This window comes from Alligator sinensis, unplaced genomic scaffold, assembly GCF_000455745.1.
Source record: "Alligator sinensis unplaced genomic scaffold, ASM45574v1 scaffold617_1, whole genome shotgun sequence".
Classification (NCBI taxonomy): Eukaryota; Metazoa; Chordata; order Crocodylia; family Alligatoridae; genus Alligator; species Alligator sinensis.
This window is the reverse complement of record NW_005842291.1, coordinates 1,204,297-1,226,896: the sequence shown is the minus strand read 5'-3', so window position 1 is coordinate 1,226,896 and position 22,600 is coordinate 1,204,297. Positions and strand designations below refer to the sequence as shown.

Genomic DNA, 22,600 nt, shown 5'->3' with positions numbered 1-22,600 from the left:
ACTGGTTGCAGACAACAGCCTCAGGGAGCACACAGACCCAAGTAGTCTGAACACCAGGAGTGACAGCAGGCAGGAGGCCAGCTGGTAACACTCCCACAACTCCCCTGTGCCTCAGAACAGGGAGTGTACTGAGTAACCATCGGTGGCTTGGTAGTAGCTATATGGGGTGGTTTGGAGGTCACACAGCAGGGCGCCTGGGCACTCGCTGGCTGAAGCCCTGAACAGGGCAGGGGTATGGAGAAGGCTGAGGAGATGAAGCCAGAGCCAGTAGGCTAAGGGCGAAGGCTACAATCAGAGAAAGAGGGATAAGGCTGAGGGGCCTGAAGTCTGAACAGAGGCTGGAGCCTGATCAGGCAGAAATGAGTATCTGAGCCAGAAGGCTCAATGAATGAAAACTGAGTGACATCTACCAGGCATAGGTATGGTGATGGGGGAGGCTGGAGATTATGATTAATGTCTCTAATGCACAATTAGGTTCAGGCCACAACTGGTAGCACTGGGTCACAGGCTTGCTATGTGAGTAGGGTGCAGGCCCAGAGAATGACAGGCTTGGGTCTATCAAAAGTCTATTGTTATTGAAAGCAGAAAGAAAGAGAGAGTGGCACTAGGAGGAATAGACACCTAGAGGCTCACCTGAGTCCCAAAGGACTGTCTCCCTAACTTTATAATAAGGTGTGGCAGATGAAGTTAAGTTGTAGCTTGGGGAGACCAGGCAAGACTATATAAGGTAGGGGTACTTCACACACCAAGGGATATCACGGCCAACACTGGAGGTGTACCCTGCTACACTAAGCATGTGCACGAAACTTAACAGCATCTCTGGGAGGACTCAACTCTTGAAACACTCTGGCCAGCACTCAGTTCCAGCTGTGCAACATAACTATGTAGGAGAACTTCAGAAAAAATGAAACTACCTTTTTCAGCTAAGCTACTCCAAAAGGGATCAATTTAAACAGGACCTACTTATTTATGCTACTAAACTGAGAGCTAAACATAGAGGCATACTTCGTTCCCATGTAGAAGACCAACCTTTTACCAAAAGGCCTTAATTATACCCATCCAATGTAAGGAAAAAAAGTAGAATCAACCGTCACCACAAGAGCCACTTCACAGTCATCATGCTAACACAGGAGAGAATCAAGACAGCACCACCCAGAACACGAACATTATTAACCTATCAAAGCACTCCTATGCCCATTCTGATATATCTGTACTTTGAAAACGCCTGAACTTCTGCCCAGAGAAACAACTTGACAGAGATGTGGAGAATCAGAAAAATACTTTAGCAGACTTTTCCTGAAAGAATATATGGACAGAACCAATTCTGACCACGTTTCTGCTGTAAGAGCTAGGATAAATGGCGACAAGAAAAATCTGACTGGACCCTTCCCAGTAGAGAGAACCACACACTGGACTACCACATTGACTGTTTCAGGAAGAAAGCTAACAGAACAAATCTCGACGCAAACCAGGTCTACCACAACCTCTCCCCTTCAGAGAGAAAAGCCATATAGTCCCTAAGATCCAACAACAAAATAGTAATCAAACCAGTGGACAAAGGAAGAGCTATAATCATCCTCAGCTGTCAAGACTACATAATTAAGGCTACAAGATAATTCTCTAATACTGAGGAGCATAAAGAACTTGGGGAAGACCTCACACCAATATTTACTCTTGAACTGGAAAAATATTATCAAGCCAGCTCCAGGGGAAAAAAAAAACCAACCTGTTCAAACCAGTCCCACATTCCCACCCCAGGAACACTTTGTATGCTCCTGATGATTCACAAAGTCATCCTGGCATCAATCACATCCAACTGTGGTACCCTTACTGAAGAGGTATCAGGGTTCATACAAACCCACCTGAAACTTGCTCTTCGAGTGACAAAACACAACAGATTTCCTCAACAAGCTCTGGAACATCAACCACCCCCTTGAGAGAGCCATATTTGCAGCCATATGTTTGCACTAATATCCTACACATGAAGGCCCAGCTGTCTGCCTGAATTTGGTTACAAAGAGTACACTCAGATTTGAAATCGCATTAACTGTACAAATCACCCACTTCATCTTCACCCCAAAATAACTTTACCTCTAACAACCAATACTTCCTCCAAGGAATGAGAACACCCTACAGGCAAAAGGATGGCCCCCCAATATGCCAACCTCTTCATGAGCTATCTGTAGGAGGAATTTTTAGAAAAACTGCACCGCTAAACCTTTACTATACATAGATGATATTTTCATCACCTGGACTGAACACATGGATGCGCTTACCGACTTCTACCACAGGTTCAACAACTACCGTACTTTGATCAAGTTCTCTTGCAATAACTGATTTAGTTTTTATCATTTAGGATATTTAATTTCTGTATTTGTTCTTGGCTGAGTAATGAAAACATATGAATCCAGTTCACTTTAATTCATAGCTTCTGATCCATTTTAATGTCAAGTTTACATATGGGTAGAACAACGATTCAATATATGGGTCACAAACTCAAAACAGGAATGGTTGATTTACATAAGAGATGTAGATCCTAGATCTAATATCCTAAGCATAGGAAAATATGAATATTAGAATTTCAATTACACTGGCCTTCTACTTATAAACATGAAAGTTTGTTATTTAATTTCTCTGTGAAGAAGTCCTTGGTTGCTTTTTAGGCCATAATATGTAGTAAGTGCTAAAATCTTAAACTCTCACTGATCATTTAATGTCATTTTTTTTACTTTGCATACTTCTTCCTCTTCTCATTCTTAAATCAGACAGTATTCCTCTGACCTTGGCATTTAAAAAAAAGGAAGAATGTGTGCTACTTACAGTTCAGTTACATCTTTTGGGATGCCTTTGGGCAAAGCCTTAAGGCCTTTGTTGCTGCAGCGAACTACTGTATCCAGGCAGGTACATTCTGCGGGGCAGCGAGACAGTGGAGAACAACTGTTGTCATCATTTCCTAGTTAGTACAAAAAAACCCAGATAAATGAAAGCTTTGCTGTGCAGAACACTTAAGAACCGCCAGCAAAACAACACATGTAATTCCTAAACAGCCATGAAGGTTCCGCTGTGCCATAGCTTGATGGATGGAAATCATAAAGTTATCACTAAAAATATAATTTCAAGTACATTCCATTTTGAATTACATCATTTGTTTAGCCATGATGTTTTAGTACCCATGATTCATATTCTTTAGAGAAAGAAATTTTAAAGTAAAATCACAATTACACAAAATGTAATAAAGCAATACGCTTTACAGATCTGTAAGAAGTCAAATAAAGACTGCTTCCTTTTTATTAGGGAAAGTTAAACATTTGAAAATCAGCAAGCATACAAACAGTCTTAGAAACACCGTGATATGAGAGAAAAGCAGTTTTTCACATTTGCATATAAATACTGAAATTCAGTAACAAGTGAGCAAATCTCTAATATGATATTGGAATGTTTACAGCCTGCTAGAGAATATTTGAATCCAACTGCATTAGACAACATCTATCAGCCCAATTGTCTCAATCTCCATTATATCTCTAAATATTTATTTACAGTGTTGCATACTGTTATCTTCAAAAGGCTTGTTAACATATGCATATGACAGCTGCACACTTACTAATCATTTCAAAATGGGTGGATAGAGCTTCTACTGCAGACATTATTTTATTCGGGAGTCAAATGGATCATAAGGAACATGTATAGAATTAGAGTGGGCCACTTATATGAGCCTTTAAGATCTATGCAATGTTCCAGTTACATGTATGGAAGCTGCATTCCTGACAGCTCAAGTATGCATTTCTTACCATCATCACAAGTAAAATCTTGAATTGCCACATCCTGGATGGGAATCTCCTTTAGGAAGTAGGGTTTTTGACAGCGAGGGTTTCCAGTTACAATGCGTTTCTTCCTCAGCCAATCTCCCAGCCAAGCCAGGTGACAGTTACAGTTGAAAGGATTGGCTAAGAGGTTTCTGAGAACCACATGCAAACAATACATAATTTAGTTTCAATGATACAACTTTGTTTTCAGTTAAAACATTCAATTTCTGTTTTCAAAAAGTTCAGCTTAAGTGAAATTCCTCCATCAATTTCATATGCAAGCCAAAGCTGAAGGCTGCAATTTAGGATTTGTGCAGTGAATCTTGATACATCTCATTTAGAAATAATTTAAACCTGTCAGAGATGTGACTTGCTGTCAAACTACCCTGCACTGATAACACAGTAATTTAATATAGAAATGAAGGCTGATTACTTTATATTATTAGCTTGAACCCGACAACAGCTATTTCATTAATTTGTCATCTCAAGATTTCCATCTTTTTTTATTTGCCTAGAGAATAAGTTTCCTATCTAACCTGACAGCTAAGTTGATTAAATGCCAGTTATAAAAATGAATTTATTTCTACAAGTCTCAGTACTTTTGGCATCTCTTCACTTCAGCACAAACCTATTGACAATTCCATTATTTATAAACATGCCATCTTTAATATGCACAAATTACTCACTAGGTGTAAAGTGTCATATTTTATGTTGAAAGAGGATTAAGTACTTTCCTGAGTGATGCTTCACAGAGATATTACTTTTTCAGTAACACAAGTGGTATCAAACAGGTGCTTTTCTCCTCTTGTGCCCGTTCCCCTCTTTCCCAACCACTGAATTAAAACATATCTGAATTCAGATAACCCTTACAAAATAAATAATTTCTAACATGAAAATTTCTTCAGAAGAAATTTGGACTACAGTTGCATTATGCCAGAGTTAAACTCCAAGGTAAGTTCTATATCACGTGTGAATTGTGCTGTTAGACAGGAGGAAGCTCAGTGTCAAGAATGCCAGTGTAGTCCTGGGAATCCTGTCTACACTAGGGCCCCACTTCATTACTCCTCTCTATCAAGCTTCAAAATTCCTTGAAAACTTCTAGGGAAGAGTGGAAAACAAATGTAATGCCTAGACTTATCAAAAGATACTTCTACTAGGCATCTAAGAAAGTGAAAGTATTCAAAATGGCAAGAATGTAAACTTTCTAAATTTCCTTTTAGACGTTTGGACTGTTGAGTTTTTGCTCAGAAAGCGATCAAACCATATGCTGCTAGATTGTAAATAGGAATCACTGATATCAACCGTTATAAAAATGTGAATGGTTTCAAATCCTAGATACATTCATATTTTTAGTTTAACTTACAATGTAGAAAGTGAATGGAGAGTATCAAAGGCTCCTGGAGCGACTGTAGTAATTTGGTTGTCATATAAGGAAAGCAAACGGACAGAACTTAGTCCTGTGAAACTGTCGTTACCTACACAGCTTATACGATTGCTCCTTAGCATCCTGAGAAAGCAAAGATTAACATGAATTAATATATGATAGCTGAATATAATCCATTTATTGAAATACCAACTTTTTGCTGTTTATTAGTTACTTACCATTTACTAAATTTATTCCATCTATAAACGACATAGGAACCTTATTTAAGCAATAAACATTTTGCTATTCAACAAACCTAAACAGTTCAACAGTATATAACTGGAATATTTAATTAGATTGTTCATATTGTATTATTACAGAGTACTAAAACAAATTAAAGTTAGTATGTTTTATAAGACACTTACAACAATGAAAAAAATCACTACAGTTTTATAGTTTTAATGTGATTATTTTCATTCCCTTAAAGCTGATGTAAATAAAGTTACCAGATAAAAACTGAGATATTTTCCTATTGTTATAAGAGAGCTGTTTTTACAAATTAAAAATGTACATGGTTGTTGCATATTTCTTTTATTCTGGTGACATTTAACAGTCTCTATTTCCTGCTTCATTATTCAAATTATAAACAAGCTCATAATATTAAGCTGTTATTTAACATAAAGGAATGATAGAATTTGTTAACATGATTATAATCTAAATGCCAGAAAGCACTCCTGTTACTTGTTTAACAAATCTTTCAATTAACATAAACCAGCTTGATTTCACTCACTCAGCATGGTTTTAATGACTTCCAGAAAGTTTAGTATCTCAAGCAAGCAACAACCTTCCTAAAACCAGATTTCTGTAAGTAATTCCAGTATATGGGATTCACATAATTAAAGGCACTGCTGTTTTTGCATCTTTGTCATTAATTCAGAAATATCTTTTTTTTAAAACTTAGATACATAAAAAACCCCAAAAACTTCTGACACATTCAGATGTTTGAAACAAAAAGAAAATTAAAAATGTTAGGTCCACTGTATTAAAAACTATCTACTTTCTTTGGGCTTGTTAAACCCCAGAAAAAAAACATAGTTCTTAGTTCAGTGGAGAACTGGTTTGTTGATCAGGAAGCCTAGCTTGCCAGAGAAGTCCAAAACCAAATCAGAGTTCTGTGACTGGCGGTTGAGGATTTGCCCAGGAAGCAAAAAGGTCACAACAGAGAGGAAGAAACCCACAGATCATGTAAACAGGTATTCTTGGCTGAATGGCCTGAACTTCCTTTAAGGCAGAGGTGGGCCAACTTGCAGCATGGGTGCACAAGCGGCACAGACACTTCTTTGTGTGGCACATGGCTGACTGGAGAGCAAGCAGGGAATGCAGCAGCAGGTAGGACAGAAAACAGAACACAAGTAGATGGGGTAGGGAGGAAGCAGAAAGCAGAGAAGAAGATTGGGCAGGGCAAGGGGATCAGAGTGGCACTTGGAGATAGTGCAGAACTGATTTGTGGCACACCAACAAAAAAAGTTGGCCCTTCAATGCTTTAATGGAAGAATGAAAGAATGTAAAGCCACAACTGTTTGAAGCTTCTTTAATCGGCTAAATTAAATTAAAATCAGTTGTAGAAAAAATCTCTTCCCATGTTTCAATATCAGCTGAATTCATCACTATTTTCCAGTGTAATCCCCAACAACAGATGGGCTGGACTTAATCAGAGACTACATTATACAGAATGCATAATTCCTATAGCTCCAAAGGAGATGACTTCTCCTTCCTCCTCCCACATATACACACTCAAAGAGTCAGAATCACATTCAGCGACTGCATAGTCCAGAAGGACCACACTTTCTATAGATCAGACATTTCAGAGAATGTCTGCAACTTGATCAGGCCCATACTTAACAAATTCACACTATAAAGCTTAGTGAAGAATAGGAGCAAACACTAGGGATATGCTTCCTTGTACCATAGTTTACCTTCAAAATAAAAGGTACAAGAAAGGCAGGTTATTGCTATAAGTCAAAGAGATCTGGCACAGAAGGAGAGGAAAAACACCCAAATAGACTTACAATGTTTTGAGACTTTCTAGTCCTTTGAACATCTTGTGCTGGACATTCTCCAAACGATTACTTGTAAGCAACAGTTCATTCACACCAGATGCTCCTTCAAATGCTCCTTCTTCTATATCTGTGATCTTATTATTGCTCAGATTTCTATGGTGCATTCATAAAACAAAATTGAAGAAAAGCATAGATTTTTTTTAATGTCTTAAGATATTTACTTGCTATAGATAAATTGTCCATTACCATAGGTTAACATTAATCTGAGTAATTAATATGTAAAGGTGGAAGATAAATTCAAATACTAAACTAACGGAGACGTTAGCCCTGTTTAAAGCCAAAATTTGATGCAATACAAACTTGGAGAACAGGATTTTCAAAGGAGTCCATGGATGCTTAACCCCTGTGGAAAAAATCCTAGCCAGAGCCGTTATATCAGTGACTGCATAATACAAGAAAACGCTTTCATAGAAAACTCTAAAAATGAAAATTTAACAACCACTGGTACTAGTAAAAAGGTAAGTTTTTAAACAAACATCGGTATGCTGTTATAATGCCTTTTTATGAAACGATGTTCAAAACAACACAGAAAATGAAGTGATACTAAAACCTTATTTCTTTTACCTGTTATCAATGATATCAGGAAAAAAATAAACATATTTGACATACCTTCTAGCACAGTGTTTTTTATATTTAAGAAAGGACATTACATATTTATTGCATCAAAATCCACATTAATGCCAGAATTCATGTTTCATTGTCTGATACCTACAAAACCAAATGCTGTTGCTTCAGGTGAGTTTTGGCTACTTAGTTCTTACATAACTGCAATTTTAAATCTATCTTGTCTTTGAAGGTATAACTGAGAGTTGAGTTTTGGAGTGAAAAAATAGGGTTTGCGGTGTGGCTAAAGCACAAGACTGATGCCAAGAACTCCTCACTTCTAATTCCAGATTCACATCTCACTTCAGGTGTAGTCTAAGGAAAGTACTTGCTTTTATCTTTTTTTCTCCATGTGTAAAATGGGAATATTACTGCAATACTCTCACAGACACTTTTTAAGGAGTGGTAAATGTTTATGTAACTCATCTGTGATTCAAAGTATGTACATGTCATCAAGCCATCAAATCAATTAGACACAGGCCCCAGTTTTTCAATGATGTTTTGTTGGGAATAAATCTGAGCCTGTGCAGATCTCCATTAAAAGTTACTAAAGATGGATTGCTGTAGAGCCACCTTCAGGGGCAAAATAGGGTAGTCCAAATGCCACGTCAATTCTGTCTTTCGCTTCTTCACGGGGTCTGCTAACAAGCGCATCAGTTTTGTGATATGGATGCCTGCCGACAAGAACTGGCCCAAGACCACCAATTCATTTCATGCAGGGTCACTGCATGGCATTGAGGAGGCAGCAATTTTTGGTCAAACTAGCTTAACCCACATCTAACAGTAATTTTGTGGTGTATTTATATAATATAAGTGGTGAATAATTTTTTCATTAATCTGATCTATATTTATTTGGATTTTATTCCATTTCCTCTACCTTAATATTTAAATTTGCATTTTGTAGGAAACATTAATAAAATGATTGGACACTAAATACATCTAAAATAAAGTGTTATAATATAACCTTTCTTTTCATCCTTAAAGCTTAAAACAACCTTGGTAGGATTTTCTTCTTTATATGTTAAAAACTTGTGCAAGTCATTTTTCCAATCATTTAGTTTTGATTTTTTCCCTAACGATAGTTTAATGAAGCACAAAGTCAAAGGCATGTCCCAAATGTGCTGAATGAAGCAAAACAGCATAGTTAGGGAGTAGCACAGGAAGTTGCAAAAGATTTACTGGAAGCATTTTTTTTAACTAGTTAGAGTGCTAGATCCCTGCTATGGCTGTTCAACAGATGAGGTGTTTGAACACTAAACTAAAGGTGCCAAAGCTATACAGCATGAGAAGTTGTTACTGACACTACTAGCCCCATAGAAAAGATCATCCAGCTTTGCTCTGTCTCAAAGATAAGGTCAAACCTACTCTTGATTTCTAACTGGAATACACATGTGAAGTAGGGCTGTGCAAAATTTCACTGCCAGTTTTGTTTTGATGCTCTTTCGACCTGTTTTGAGGTTGAAACAGCAAAATTGAAATGAAACAGATATGATCGAAACAGCCATGAAACAAAACAAGGCAAGTTGAAACGTTTCGCCATTTTGATGCTTCGACGTTTCTCCCATAGGCTATAATGGGGAAGGTTGAAACAGCCTATAACTTTGTCATTCCTGGCCAGATTTGGATAAAAATTTCAGAAATGGTACCTTTCTGAGGGTATAAAGTTTGCCAAGTTTCAAGAACATAGGTGCAGGCAGGGGGTTCAGAGAAACTGCACCGCAAAGTCTTGAGAGCCAAACTTGTGTCATGTGTATGAGTTAAGCCACAGCACGGTCAAAACTACAAGAATGCTAGCCTCTGGCGAGGCCACAAAGCCTGCCATGTTTCAAGGAGATAGGTGCAGAGGGTTCAAAGAAACTGCACCCCAAAATCCTGAAAGCAACACTCATGTCACATGTACGTGTTAAGCTATAGTGGGGTCAAAACTCCAGGGATGCTAGCCCCTGCTGAGGCCACGAAGCCTGCCAAGTTTCAAGGAGATAGGTTCAGGGGTTTGGGGGAAACTGCACCTCAAGCTGCGGACTAATAAAACTCATGACATGGGTGACAGTGTGTGTGTTAAGGCGCAGCAGGGTGAAAGCTGCAGGCTTGCTAGCCCTTGCTGAGGCCACAAAGCCTGCCAGCTGTCAAGGAGATCGGTGCAGGGGTTCTGGGGCCCTGCATCTCTAGCTGCTGACAGGCAAAACTTGTGACATGGGTGCTTGTGCAACTGTGTCTGTCTTTGGGCACAGGGGAGGGAAAACTACTGCAGGCCTGGCTGCTAGGCCCTGCTGCGGGCACTAAGCCTACTAGCTGTCAAGGAGATAGATGCAGGGGGTACTGGGGCCTGGCATCCCTAGCTGCTGACAGGCAAAACTCATGACATGGGTGTTTGTGCAACTGCTGCCTCTCATCAGGCAGCAGGACTGAAGATCCCCCCCCATCACTTGCCACCACAGACCTGGGGGTAATAATTGACCACAGCATGAACATGAGCCAGCAGTGTGATGCTGCAGCCAGCACAGCAAACAATATGCTGGCATGTATCAATTGATACATCTCCAGCAAAACCATTGCAAAGAAGTGATTCTCCCGCTCTACTCGCCTCTACTTAGCACTCGTGAGACTGCAGCTGGAGTACTGCGTCCAGTTCTGGGCTCTGCACCTTAACAAGGACGTGGTAAAGCTTGAGGGAGTCCAGAGAAGGGCCACTCGTATGATCAGAGACTTGCATGGCAAGCCATATGAGGAAAGGCTAAGGGACCTGGGTCTCTTCAGCCTGAAAAAGAGAAGGCTGAGAGGGGAGTTGGTAGCAGCTTACCACTACATCAGAAGCTTACATCTAGGGCTCAGGAACAACTGTTCACCAGGGCACCCTTGGGGAAAACTAGGAGTAATGGTCACAGTCTGGACACCCTAGTCGTGAAGTAGTTTTTCCTAATGTTGAGCTTGAAACAAGTCTGAAACAATCTTCCAGGAGTTTGTGACCATTACTCCTAGCTTAGCAGCCAGGCCTGCAGTAGTCTGCCCTCCCCCGCATGCCCCAAGACAGACACAGTTGCACAAGCACCCATGTCACGAGTTTTGCTTGTCCACAGCTTGAGCTGCAGTTTTCCCCAAATCCCTGCACTTATCTCCTTGAAACTTGGCAGGCTTTGTGGCCTCAACAGGGGCTGCCACCCCTGCAGTTTTCAGTCCACTGCGCCTTAACACACACAGTGTCATCTATGTCATGAGTTTTGCCTGTCAGCAGCTAGAGGTGCAGTTCCCCCCAAACCCCTGTACGAATCAGCTTGAAACTTGGCAGGCTTTGTGGCCTTACTAGCAGCTACTACCCCTGAAGTTTTGACCCCCCTGTATCTTAACACATACACGTGACACAAGTTTTACTTTCAGAGTTTTGGGGTGCAGTTTCTCAGAACCCCCTGCACCTATCTTCTTGAAACTTGGCATGCATCATGCCTTCAGCACGTGCTACCATTCTGGCAGGTTTCATCCAAATCTGGCCAGAACTGACAAAGTTATAGCCTCTTTCGACCTTCCCCATTATATCCTATGGGTGAAATGTCAAAACAGGGTTGAAACGGCAAAACATTTCAACGGAACGAAATGGAACAGCCGTTTTGATTCAAAACAAAACTCGAAACAAAACACTGTTCTGTCAAAACATTGAAACGCTGGTCAAAATGGAACGCTTTCATTTCGCACAGCCCTAATGTGAAGTGAGATCACAAAGTTATAGAAAAGTATACTAATAAACTAATACAATTATTGGAAAAGAGGATCTTAGTGATAATAAACTTACATTTTACGCAACTGAGGAAGCTTCTTAAAGATCCCAGTAGCTTCCAATACTGTGAATTCATTGTTATTGAGTCGTCTATAAGAAATAGCAACAATATAGTCAGAAAAGTACTCCAGCATATGAGTTGACTATTTTCTAAACCAGATTTATTTTTCAAAATACCTTAAGCAAAATACCTGAAGTACCTGAATAACATGCCATTTCTAGTTCTGTAACCCCTACACTCCAATTTCAATTTGAATTCACAAGACGAACAAGATCAGGAGCAGAATGTAAATATTACAAACATAAAAACAAAAGGGAAATATAAGAAAGATTTTAAGAAAGCTCCCCCTCTCTCTGTTAAATAAGTAAAGATGCATCAAAAAATGGTTCCATAGAAACTTGTCAGTAAAACCCTTTAAGAAATTTATGTAAACACCTACACATTGGTCTAGTTTTTATAACAGGATTCTGGTGGGATTTGTCAGATATCTGGAGACTCCCAGAGAAACATTGATTTACATAGATGAAAAAAAAAAACACCTTATACTTCATTCTTCACTTGAGTGGGACTCAAGAGAGGTACACACCTTTTGCTGGCTAGAATCAATGGGTTCTTGGGGGGTGGAGGATGCTTTAATTAGAGTGGCTCCGAGAGCCGCTCCAATCAAAGCGCCTCATGTATCAGCACCCTGCACTTAAAAATGGCAGTGGGGGAACTTTATCTAAAGCTCATTCACTGAGCTTTAGTTAAAACACCCCCACTGCTCTTTTGAAGTGTGGGGATGCTGATACATGAGATGCAGAGGCTGGCTAGAGTGCAGTACCTCCCACGCTCCAGCAGACTCGGTTAATTACAGCATGTCAGAGCAGCCTCCATGCTTGTGTATAGGCCAGGGTGGATAAAAAACATTAAAAAAAAACCTTAAATTTTTTTTTTATTTAAATCAGATTTTTTAAATTTAATCACATTTTATGTTAAGATGCTTAAAAAAATAAACTTATATAAAGATACTTTTAATTCTGATATGTTAAAGATTAAAGATGTCATCATGGAATACAGATTATAACTTCCAATTATATACTATTTGAGACAATATATTTATGTAACCTTTTTAGAAGTTTTATAAATAGGTCATAATTGGCCATGGACTATATTAGGGGTCCAATCTTATGGGGTTCCCAGAGGCTCCTCTATAGATTAGTAAAGATGAAAGAAAACCACTCTACCCAACAGGACTCAGTGCTCACTCAGTCTAGAAGATCCCATTAAGCATCTCTATGATACTTAGTTTCAGTTCTCAAATTGTGGATTTGTCTCTCCAGAGATCATAGGCAGACATAGTTCTTTGGGTAGATGTGATATCATTTATTGGACCAACTAGATACTTGGAAATATTGTTCTTTGCAAGCTTTCAGGCACAAACGCCCTTCTTCAGGCATAAGGAGAGTTTTCTGTCTCCAGAGATAACATCCTTGTTAACAGCAGCATGTGGAGATGAGAAATAACAGACCTGATTACAGACCCATCAGCCCTGTTGTCTCTCTGCAAGTTTGTGTACACACAGTAAAGCCCTTATATTTCTCTAAAAGTACAAAGTTTCAAGAAGTTAAGTGAGTAGGGTATCAAACAACAAGAATACACTTTTTGTAGAAAACAATGATTAAATTGAGGCCTCCTGACCAGTGATTTTAATCGTGATTTTAATCATGATTTTAAAAATTTGATTTAAATTAAATCCACTCTGGTATAGGTATCCAAAATGTTTAGCTCCAAACCATTGAACCCAGTATATTCCATCTATAGGCAATACAAAATAAAACACCAGCAGCTGCTCTTTAGTGTTTCAGGAAGGTATGCAATAAGCCCCAGGCAGTTGCCTAAAAACAAACAAACAAAAACCACCCTTAAAGAATATTGATTTTCTTGCACACAAACCAAAGCTCTACTAACAGTGTAAACCCTGAAAGATGTTAACTTTGGCAAACTTTCAAAGTTCAATAAAGTAGGCACCAATACACTCAGCCTGCACACGCAAAGCCATTTTCATTAACTAGGCTTTTCTTAAAATGAGAGAAAATCTAAAGACCTAGACTCCACAGTTTTAGGGAGACATTACTTTAATATCTTTACCATATTTAAGGAGGGAGTCTAACCAGGTTTTGTTCTGAGATTTAGGAATAGGACATGACAAAGGAATCCAATACTTCTAAGACCAGAAATACTTCAGAGTTGCCATTTCAAAAACAACAATAAAAAATGAGAAAAATGGAGAGAAAGCTGATAGTTTATCCTCCTTTCTGCCTGAGATAATGCCTACTCTTTAAATGATAGCCAGAAGAGACGTACAAAGTTTATAAATTTGAAGGCCTGTCAGAACACTTTCCAGCAATGGATTATCATCTTGCAGAAAACTGAGTGGGAAGGAAACAATTTTTTGAATTGAAGAACACTTTCTCACTTAGGAGACAAATTTCAAAAGCTGCAAAATATCCATGACTTCAAATGAAGTTAGTGTTTGACAGACTCAGAAAATTGTGTCCAGTAAATATGACTTACTGACTCATTTTTAAGATGACTATTATGGCTGTGCAAAGCTTCAGTAGCCGATTCGATTCAGAAGAGATTCGGCCCAATTCAGTGGCCAAATCTCTGAGTCCAAATTGAATTGAATCGAGAGACCCTTTAATCTCTTTAAATTAAATTGGAAGCCTCTGAATCAATTCACAGAGATTCGTAGATTCGTCCATAAACTGTACGGGCAGGCACTAGGCAGCGCCGGCGGGAGCAGTTGGGGGAGCAGCCCGACAAGTACCAGCTTGAGCTGGCAGCCCTGGGAGAAGCCGCAGGTCATCTGGCTGCTCCCCCGGCTGTCCCCCCTCCCCCCCCAACCGGGGCCACAGGAAAAGCCATGGAGGCTGGGGGGAATGATTGGGGAGCAGGGGGAATGAACAGGGGCTTCCCCCAAGCTCCCAGTTCAATTCCCCAGTTCCTGGTTCAATTCCTCAGCTCCCAATCATTCCCCCCCAGCCCCCATGGCTTTTCCAGGGGCTGTCAGTACTGCCTGCCTTGCCCTGACTGTGGCTTCTCCCGGGGCTGCCAGCTCAAGCTTGGGCTCGTCCAGCTGCTTCCCAAACTGCTCCTGCCATCAATGCCTACCTGTATAGTCTATGGCCAAATAAGACGCGGTGCTAAATATTTTCAGATTCGAGTGAATCAAATCAGGACAGTGATTTGAATCACCGGATCGAATCACTGTCCCTCCGAATTGCCGAATCTGAAGCAAATACTTTCCACTTCACACAGGCCTAATGACCATTGAGGGGATGGATACAATTTGGGACTGCATCTCATCTGCATCAATATCTCAGGACTCGTAATAGACCTGTAAGTAGCTGCTTTTCTACATTTATAGGCATTCCATTAAAGTGATTTTTAGGTCTTTCATTAAAGTGTAGGAAAGCAGTTACTGAAATCTAATCTAATGAGGTTCAGCTGCAGTAAACCAAAAGGTATTCACTGTGGAAGAAATACACACACTATAGATTTACCTGACTTTAGCTTGTATATGGAATCGTCTCTACTCTACTGTGAGTATGAAAATACCACCATGAGTATGAAAATACAAGGGAAACACAGTCACTACTAAATAAAAATTAAAGTGATCATCAGTAATCAAGAAGGATTCTGCCAGGTTCCTATGAGATAATCTGAAACTGCTGCTTTTGTCATCAGAAACTGTTACTTGGCACAGCATATACAGAATTCAGTTTCATCTTGCTGATCACTGATGGTAAACTTGAGTTTTCCATGAAGAAAGTGATTGAATCTTGATAAAAGATATGCTGGTGACCTCAAGAATATAGGTAACTGAGCTTGGTTGAAGAAATATAGTGTCATCAACCTGATGTCTTGCAATATGATATCATCAATAGGGATGGTGGTACAGAAGCACTTTAAAGTATGTCTGTCATTTTTTAGTATTTGGCAAGTTATTCCATTCCCCAGCATACAAAAAAAGAAATAAGTAGAGATCTACCTAAATCATGCTGGAAGTTCACTGTGCAGCCGCTCTTGTAATCTTGCTGTTTTTGCCACATGTCCCCCACTTGCTGCTGACTGGCTAAGGGCCCCAGCAGCCCCACTGCTCACTCCTGATTGACCAGGAGGCAAAAACCATGGTTTTAAATATGCTGTGATTTTTGCCTCCCACTGCTGACTGGGCAAAGGGCCCCAGGTATCCCACTGTCTGCTGCTGATCAGATGGGAGGCAAAAACCAGGGCATATTTAAAACCGAGGTTTTTCCCTCCTAGCTGATCAGGAGTAAGTGGTGGGGCCACCAGGGCCCTCCTGCCAATCAGCAGGGCTGGGGGAGAGGGGAGAGACTCTGCATGGTAAAAAGAGCAAAATTAATGGAGCTGCTCTGCAGCACACTTCCAGCACAATTTAGCTAGCTCCCTAGAAATAAAGGTTGAACTTCTGGATCCTCTTTTACTGCAAGTGGAAGCTTATGTTGTGTTATTGCTTCCCAAGCTCCCTCTGTCCTGATAAAATACATACTCCCATTATTAAAGTCAGATCACAACAGGGAGCAGGAGGAAGAAAGAGACCAGGACTGCAGGTTTAGTGTGAGTTTAAATTCTCCATTTACTAAATGGGATGTATTTGGTAGTTGTGTTGGTCTGAGACTAAAAGAAATGCAAAAAACTCTAGAACTCTCAGAGATGATACCTTTTATTACACCAACTAAGAAATCACAAAAAAATTTCAAAACAAATATTTTTTTTTTCTTCAAGCTCTTGGGCACACGCGCTCTTCCTCTGGCTAAGGGAAAATTAAATATGGTGAAATCCCTATAGGTAGAAAATAAACTTCAGTTTGCAGAGAGGAAGCTGAAGGTGGATGTCTGTTCCTCTGGGTCCAGGAGAGTTTCTTTGTGCGAGTTGCTCTTTGATATGCAGATAAAGTAAGATTCCTTCCCCAGTAGTGTCAGATGGCAGGAAGGCAGGGAGGTATAGAAATCTCTCTTTGTTGTTCAGCAATGAAGTTTGTAATTCCAAAATCAGCTAAAATTCGATATCGTTAGCCAATTTTGGATTATAAACTTCACTGCTGCACAAGGAAGAAATATTCCTACACCTCCCTGTCTTTCTGCCATCTGACACCACCAGGGAAGGAATCCTGCCTTATCTGCACATCAAAAAGCAACTCACACAAAGAAACTCTCATGAACCCAGACAGGGAAGGTTCTTCGGGTAGATGTGGTATCTTTTATTAGACCAACTGAGTAGTTGGAAAAAGAATCTTTTCAAGCTTTTGGGCACAATCACCCTTCTTCAGGCTTATGCTGCTCTGAGACTCCAAGAAATGAAAGAAGCTAAAAGTGTGACAGGATGTCAGTGAGAATGTAAATAGGTAGAAATTAGGAAAAAACCCAGCACCATGGACCCAGAGGAACAAACATTCACCTTCAGCTTCCTCTGTGCAAAATGAAGTTTATTTTCTACCTATGGGGACTTTTAGGATCTCTAATTTTCCCTGAGCCTTAGGAAAGGCACATGTGTCCGACAGCTTGCAGAAAGAGGTTTTTTGTGATTTCTTAGTTGGCCTAATAAAAATTATCATCTCTGAACCAAGAGTTCTAGAGGTTTGTATTTTTATTTACTAAATGGAATTTATATGGCTGGACCTAAGTTCATGAAGTGGGCATCTTATATTTGGAGTGGTCAAATATTTGTTTCAGGCTTCTTTTCTGCTATTATAGTTAATGTGTTTCTATACAAATATTATAAAGAAGATAATAACTGCTTTCTATAATTGTTCTATTGCTGAAGATAATTACGCATATGGTAACTGTGACTGAACGGTCACAAACAAGAATGGTAATAATACCGTAAATGATAACTTCAATATTTTGTGGGCTCGAAGTAGTATATTATGAAATCATGTTTTAAAGCAGACAAGAAAGTAAGAGAGCATTTGAGTAAGTTTGACTGTTAAGCTCCTCAGTTTATGAAACGTTCCTCTTTATGAGTTTAGACAGCAGCTATGCTATAGGTGTGTAGACTGGAACAAATACCCAATGTTCCCAGGAAGCTTATGTACTTCAAAGACTCTGTGGTGCTGGTAAGCTGACATGCATAATCAGAGATTCCTGGATATGTCATTTGTCAAAATAAGATTGTCCATTAAGAGGTCTAAGATTTTGGACTCGTCTTCATTCCCAGTCCTAAAATGAGTCTCAACATAAAACCAGCCTGTGCAGACCAGTTTTCATCCCCTGTCTAGCTTTTCCAAAGTCTCCCCATGCTCACTCTTGAAGGCAATGCTGTTTATCTTTCATGCACAGGTCTGTCACAAATCTTCACAGTGAATGAAAAGAAAGCTGCTGACCCGCTGATGGACCACATCTGACCAGGTATTCTGTGATTATACTCAGTGACCTCACTTCAGAAAGTAGACTGGAAGTTGGAGCAACAGTTTGTATATAAGCAATAAACTTCAGAGAACAAGAAATGTGGAATAAATTTCTGTTCTCCATTTGGGAAAAAAGCAGGATGATGACAAGGTACTTTCTTGCCCATCAATAACTAAAAGAAGTAATTCAACAAGATTTATTACATTTTTAAACAGCAGATGAACCCAAGAATCCTTAAACAGTTGGCTGAGAAGACCCTCGGTTCCCTGATATTCATTTTTCATAAATCTTAGAATAATGGAGAAGTCCAGAAGTCTGGTAGAGTTCTAATCTTATACCAGGGTTCAGCTGATAGAAGACTATCAAGGAAGAACTAAAAGACAGGATTCCAGTCAACATGGGTTTAAAGAGAATACATCTGGTCAAACAAATCTATGTCAATCTTTGTGGAATAAGGCAAATCCAGAGGTCAGTGGTTCTTAACCTTCTTAGACTCCAGGCACCCCTCAGTAGCTTTTCTGAAATTTGGGAGCACCCCAGATGAGAACAACAGTTTCAGTAGCATCACTAGTTATTTCTGCACCCTGGGCACAGAGCAGGTTTTGCAGAGAGCAGAAGGGGGATAGAAGTTCCAGGCAGAGTTTTACATGCCAGTGTGGGCTCACCTGTAGTCTGAAGGCTTGCAGTGCAGACCTAGGGTGGAGTTTCCCTTACCCTCCTTACCCTCTTTTCTGTTAACCCTCTTTCAGGTGCCAGTGATCTGCATATAGATAGTGGCTGTAAAAGCCTTCATTTGGCTGTGGCTGTGAAGGGGTTAACAAAGTAGCTGCTGCAGCATGTAGGGGGAAGTGGCCAGGTTGCAAGAGGAGTCCTGACTGTGGCTGTGCACCCCATCTGCCTGGACAGAGCTAAGAGCCTCTGTGCTGAGCACAGACCCTTGCTGTCACTTCAGCACCCCACATCCTCCAAGCCAGTGGCTGCCCAATGGTCAGAGCAGGGGAGCATGCAGAGGGGCTTTTGTTACAACTGCTTCCTGATCTGCACAGCATTCACTCCTGGAAATGAGGCATGCTGGATAGTTCCACCTGGCTGCACTGGCAGTGTCAGCTCTGCAGCACCCTTGCAGAACCAGTGGCACAGATATAAAATGCCTCAACTTTTGCACATATTTGGCTTGATGTTGCAAAAATTTCCATTCAAATCTTACAACTAGAAAGGCATATGTAAAATTAATTACGAATTGGCTAACCGAGAGATGTCAAAAAGTCGCTGTTAACATGGAATTGTGTTAGGATGTTTCTAGCAGAGGTCACAGGGCAGAGGTTAGCTGTGATTCATAAGAAAATATAAAAATTACTGCTGATATTTCCAGAGAATACAGAGATTGGCAGGGGGTAAATAATAATGAAGACAGAACTGGGCAGTCATAAAATAATCAAGATTATCTTGTAAATTGTACCTACTCAAACAAAATGTGTATACAGCCAAATGCATAGGAACAAAGAACACAGCCACAAAATGTAGAACTTTATCCTGGAAAGCACTGACTATGAAGGAGATCTAAGGGGGCATAGTAGATAAGCAAATCAATGTGTACTCCCCATGCAATGCTGTGCCAAAAGGAGGCAGTCAAATTATTTGATCTATAAATAAAAAGGGAGTGGAATAACAGAAGTGACTTTATCTCTGCATGCACACTAATCAAAACAATATTGAAATAATGTATGTACAGTTTTGATACCTGTGTGTGTGTGTGTGTGTGTGTGTGTGTGTGTGTGTGTGTATAAAGATGACACAAAAAAGAAAACTGTTGTAAATTCCCATGCAGTGAAAGAGGTGATTTGATATGGGACTCTGAGTACCTTCACCTGGAGAATATACTGGATACAAAAGTATTTTTTCATCCAGCAGAAAAAAAAAAGCATAACAAAAACCAACAGTGGTAAACTAAAACTATAAACATTTACTTTTGAAGTAAGGTAGCATATTTTTCAGATGGTCACTGTGACTAAAACAAACTACCAAGGGAAATGGTGGATTCTCTATCTGTTGATACCCTTAAGACAAGATCAAAGCACCACTACATATGTTTGCAGTTACCACCCAATTTGCTTTTTATTTCTTGGCTTAGTGAACATGTCATCTACAACTACTTCTTTGTCTTTCTTTTCTCCAGTTCCACTACTTATCCCAATTTATCTCCTTAAAATATTCTAACCAAAATTTTGACAAGATTCTTCTGGATCAAATCACAGTGTCTTTACTCTGTCATTCTGAACAGCATCAGAACCCTCAGTCATTCAGCTCTGCAATTTGGGCATCATCTACAATTCACCCTTCTCAGCTCATGCATCCAGGTCCAGCTCTTGCTCTTGTTTTCATTTACACAATATTTCAAGGCTTCACCTATATCTGTCCAGATTATCAAAGACGTTGCTAAAGTCTGCATCCTCTCATGTCTTACCTCCTGTAATCTTGCCTTAGGCTGCAAACAGAAGTTACCTTTGTGGTGGCACAAAGCTCAAGCAAACACATGTTCATGTCCCTTGTGCCACAAATACTCTCATAGCTACAATTTTGCACAAGTGATAAAAATCTATGCTGCTTTTCTGCAGCAGACATTTGTTGTCATGGTGGGAGCGTGCGGTCAGTATGGAGCTGCCCGCGCTCTCCAGCTACCCCAGGCAGGTGCTCCCAGACTTCAGAGGCCCAATCCCTGTAGGGGAATTTCTCAGGCATGCAGAATCAGGCCCATGAAGTCCCAAGAGCACCTGCCCAAGCTTCCCTGATTACAGGGGAGCACCCTATGAATCCCCAGACAGAGAATTCCTCAGGTGCACATATTGTATCAAGTTGTGGCACAGTAGTACAATGCAGAGGATCAGATGTGCCTGATGTCTGTTGGCAGACCTGATCCTACCCTAAGTATGACATTTGTTTATACAGCAGCCTTATGGTCAGCCACATTTTGCTCCCTGCCCCAAATCCATTCAAAATGATGCAGTCTACATCACCTTTCCAGCTGTCACACTGACTGCACGAGTCCCCTGGCTACCTGTCTCCACTAGTATTCTGGGGCACCAATAAATGTGCAGCGAGGCTGCTCCAACACGCTGTAATGTGTCAGAGCAGACTCAATTAATTGAGTCTGCTGGAGCGTGGTAATTACCATGCTTCAGCACACACCAGCCCCAGGTGTACTAGCGCCCCCATGCTGAAAAATGACACTTTAAATCTTGTTCAATAAGCTTCAGTTAAAGCTTTAGTTTAATTAGAGTGGCTCCCGGAGCCACTCTAATTAAAATGCCTCCCCCCCCCACCCACCACTCCCAAAGCATGTGTATAAATACTCCTCAAGTCTAAACATCAAACACAAGTTCCTTGTTTTTGATGTTCAGGCCCATCACCATCGGCCCCATTCTATCTGCCAAAATATTCAGTCAACATCTCCTGCCTTTATTTGTATAGTGATGCCAGTGCTGAATACCTGCTTGACTACTTATCTTTCAAGCACTTCCGCACTTCCATCCATGCTGCTCCGTATGCATGGGAAAAACTTGTAAACTGTCTTAAACTTATTTTCTTTAAATCCCTCCTTGAAGACTCTCTCTGCTGTAATGCCTACAAATTACTACCATCTGGCATTGATAAGAAATAAGCTATGACTTCTGCTTTTCTGCTCAACTCTGTTCAGTTCATTCCTCTTTCTTCTTCCCAATGCAAACCTTTATTTCTGTCTCTGTAATCTAACTAATGTATCCTGGAAAGTTCTGAGCAGAGAAACTGTCTTCTTTTTTTTTTCCCAACCACCAAAGAGCTCATAGCACAACAGCCTCTTGATTCTTTATTTTGGCTCTTAGCTGTTACTTTAATTTAAATAAAAATAACATTACTATCATCACAAAAATGGTGCTTAACCATGTACTGGAGATATGGAGAGATATAGCAGTTGTTTCGTTAATTTTTGTTTAATATGGTTATTCTCTTTTATTTTTAATGATTTTCCCTGAGTGGACATGTAGCAGGCCACCTGGCTATCCCGGCACTGCCAGCCTCAAATCAGTCTTTGAAACCTTGAAGTGACTCCCTTAATCTGGTCCCAGCAACAGTCTTTCTCTGGGCTCTGCAACACAGGGAATAATGCCCTGGTTTCTTTTTGCACTACAGAGCTCAGCAGAAAATAAAACCAATCTAATACAAGCTTCAAGGCCTGGGTTACTCCACACCATAGAGCTCAACAGAAAATATAAACAATCTACAGTGAACAACTGCAAGCCCCCTAGACTCTTCCTTCTTCCTCAGAGAGACCCGCCTTTCTGCAGGAACAATGAGGGGGACTTCAGGTCCTATCTTCTCACTTCCTATTCCTGTTCCCCTTTATTTTGTGGTCAACCAGTCAACTTCCCCTCATTTACTGATGGACTGAGTCAGCTGCGGCCCCCCAGGCAGGTGGCCTTTTACCGGCTGGCTAACTGATCCAAGCTGCATGCTTGCAATCTGTTATGTACCCTCCCCTCCAAGAGTG

The 22,600-nt window shown here is 40.2% G+C and overlaps 1 protein-coding gene across 1 annotated transcript in view; it reads right to left on the bottom strand.

Annotated features, from left to right (window-relative positions):
* Window positions 1–22,600, bottom strand: part of SLIT2 (slit guidance ligand 2) — a 469,229-nt gene that overhangs the window by 74,701 nt on the left and 371,928 nt on the right. The window contains exons 16-20 of the mRNA XM_025209503.1: window positions 11,674–11,748; window positions 7,236–7,379; window positions 5,167–5,310; window positions 3,789–3,955; window positions 2,821–2,953 (exon numbers count right to left, since the gene is read on the bottom strand). Coding sequence (XP_025065288.1) covers window positions 2,821–2,953; window positions 3,789–3,955; window positions 5,167–5,310; window positions 7,236–7,379; window positions 11,674–11,748 — 663 coding nt within the window. The remainder of the gene's footprint in view (window positions 1–2,820; window positions 2,954–3,788; window positions 3,956–5,166; window positions 5,311–7,235; window positions 7,380–11,673; window positions 11,749–22,600) is intronic.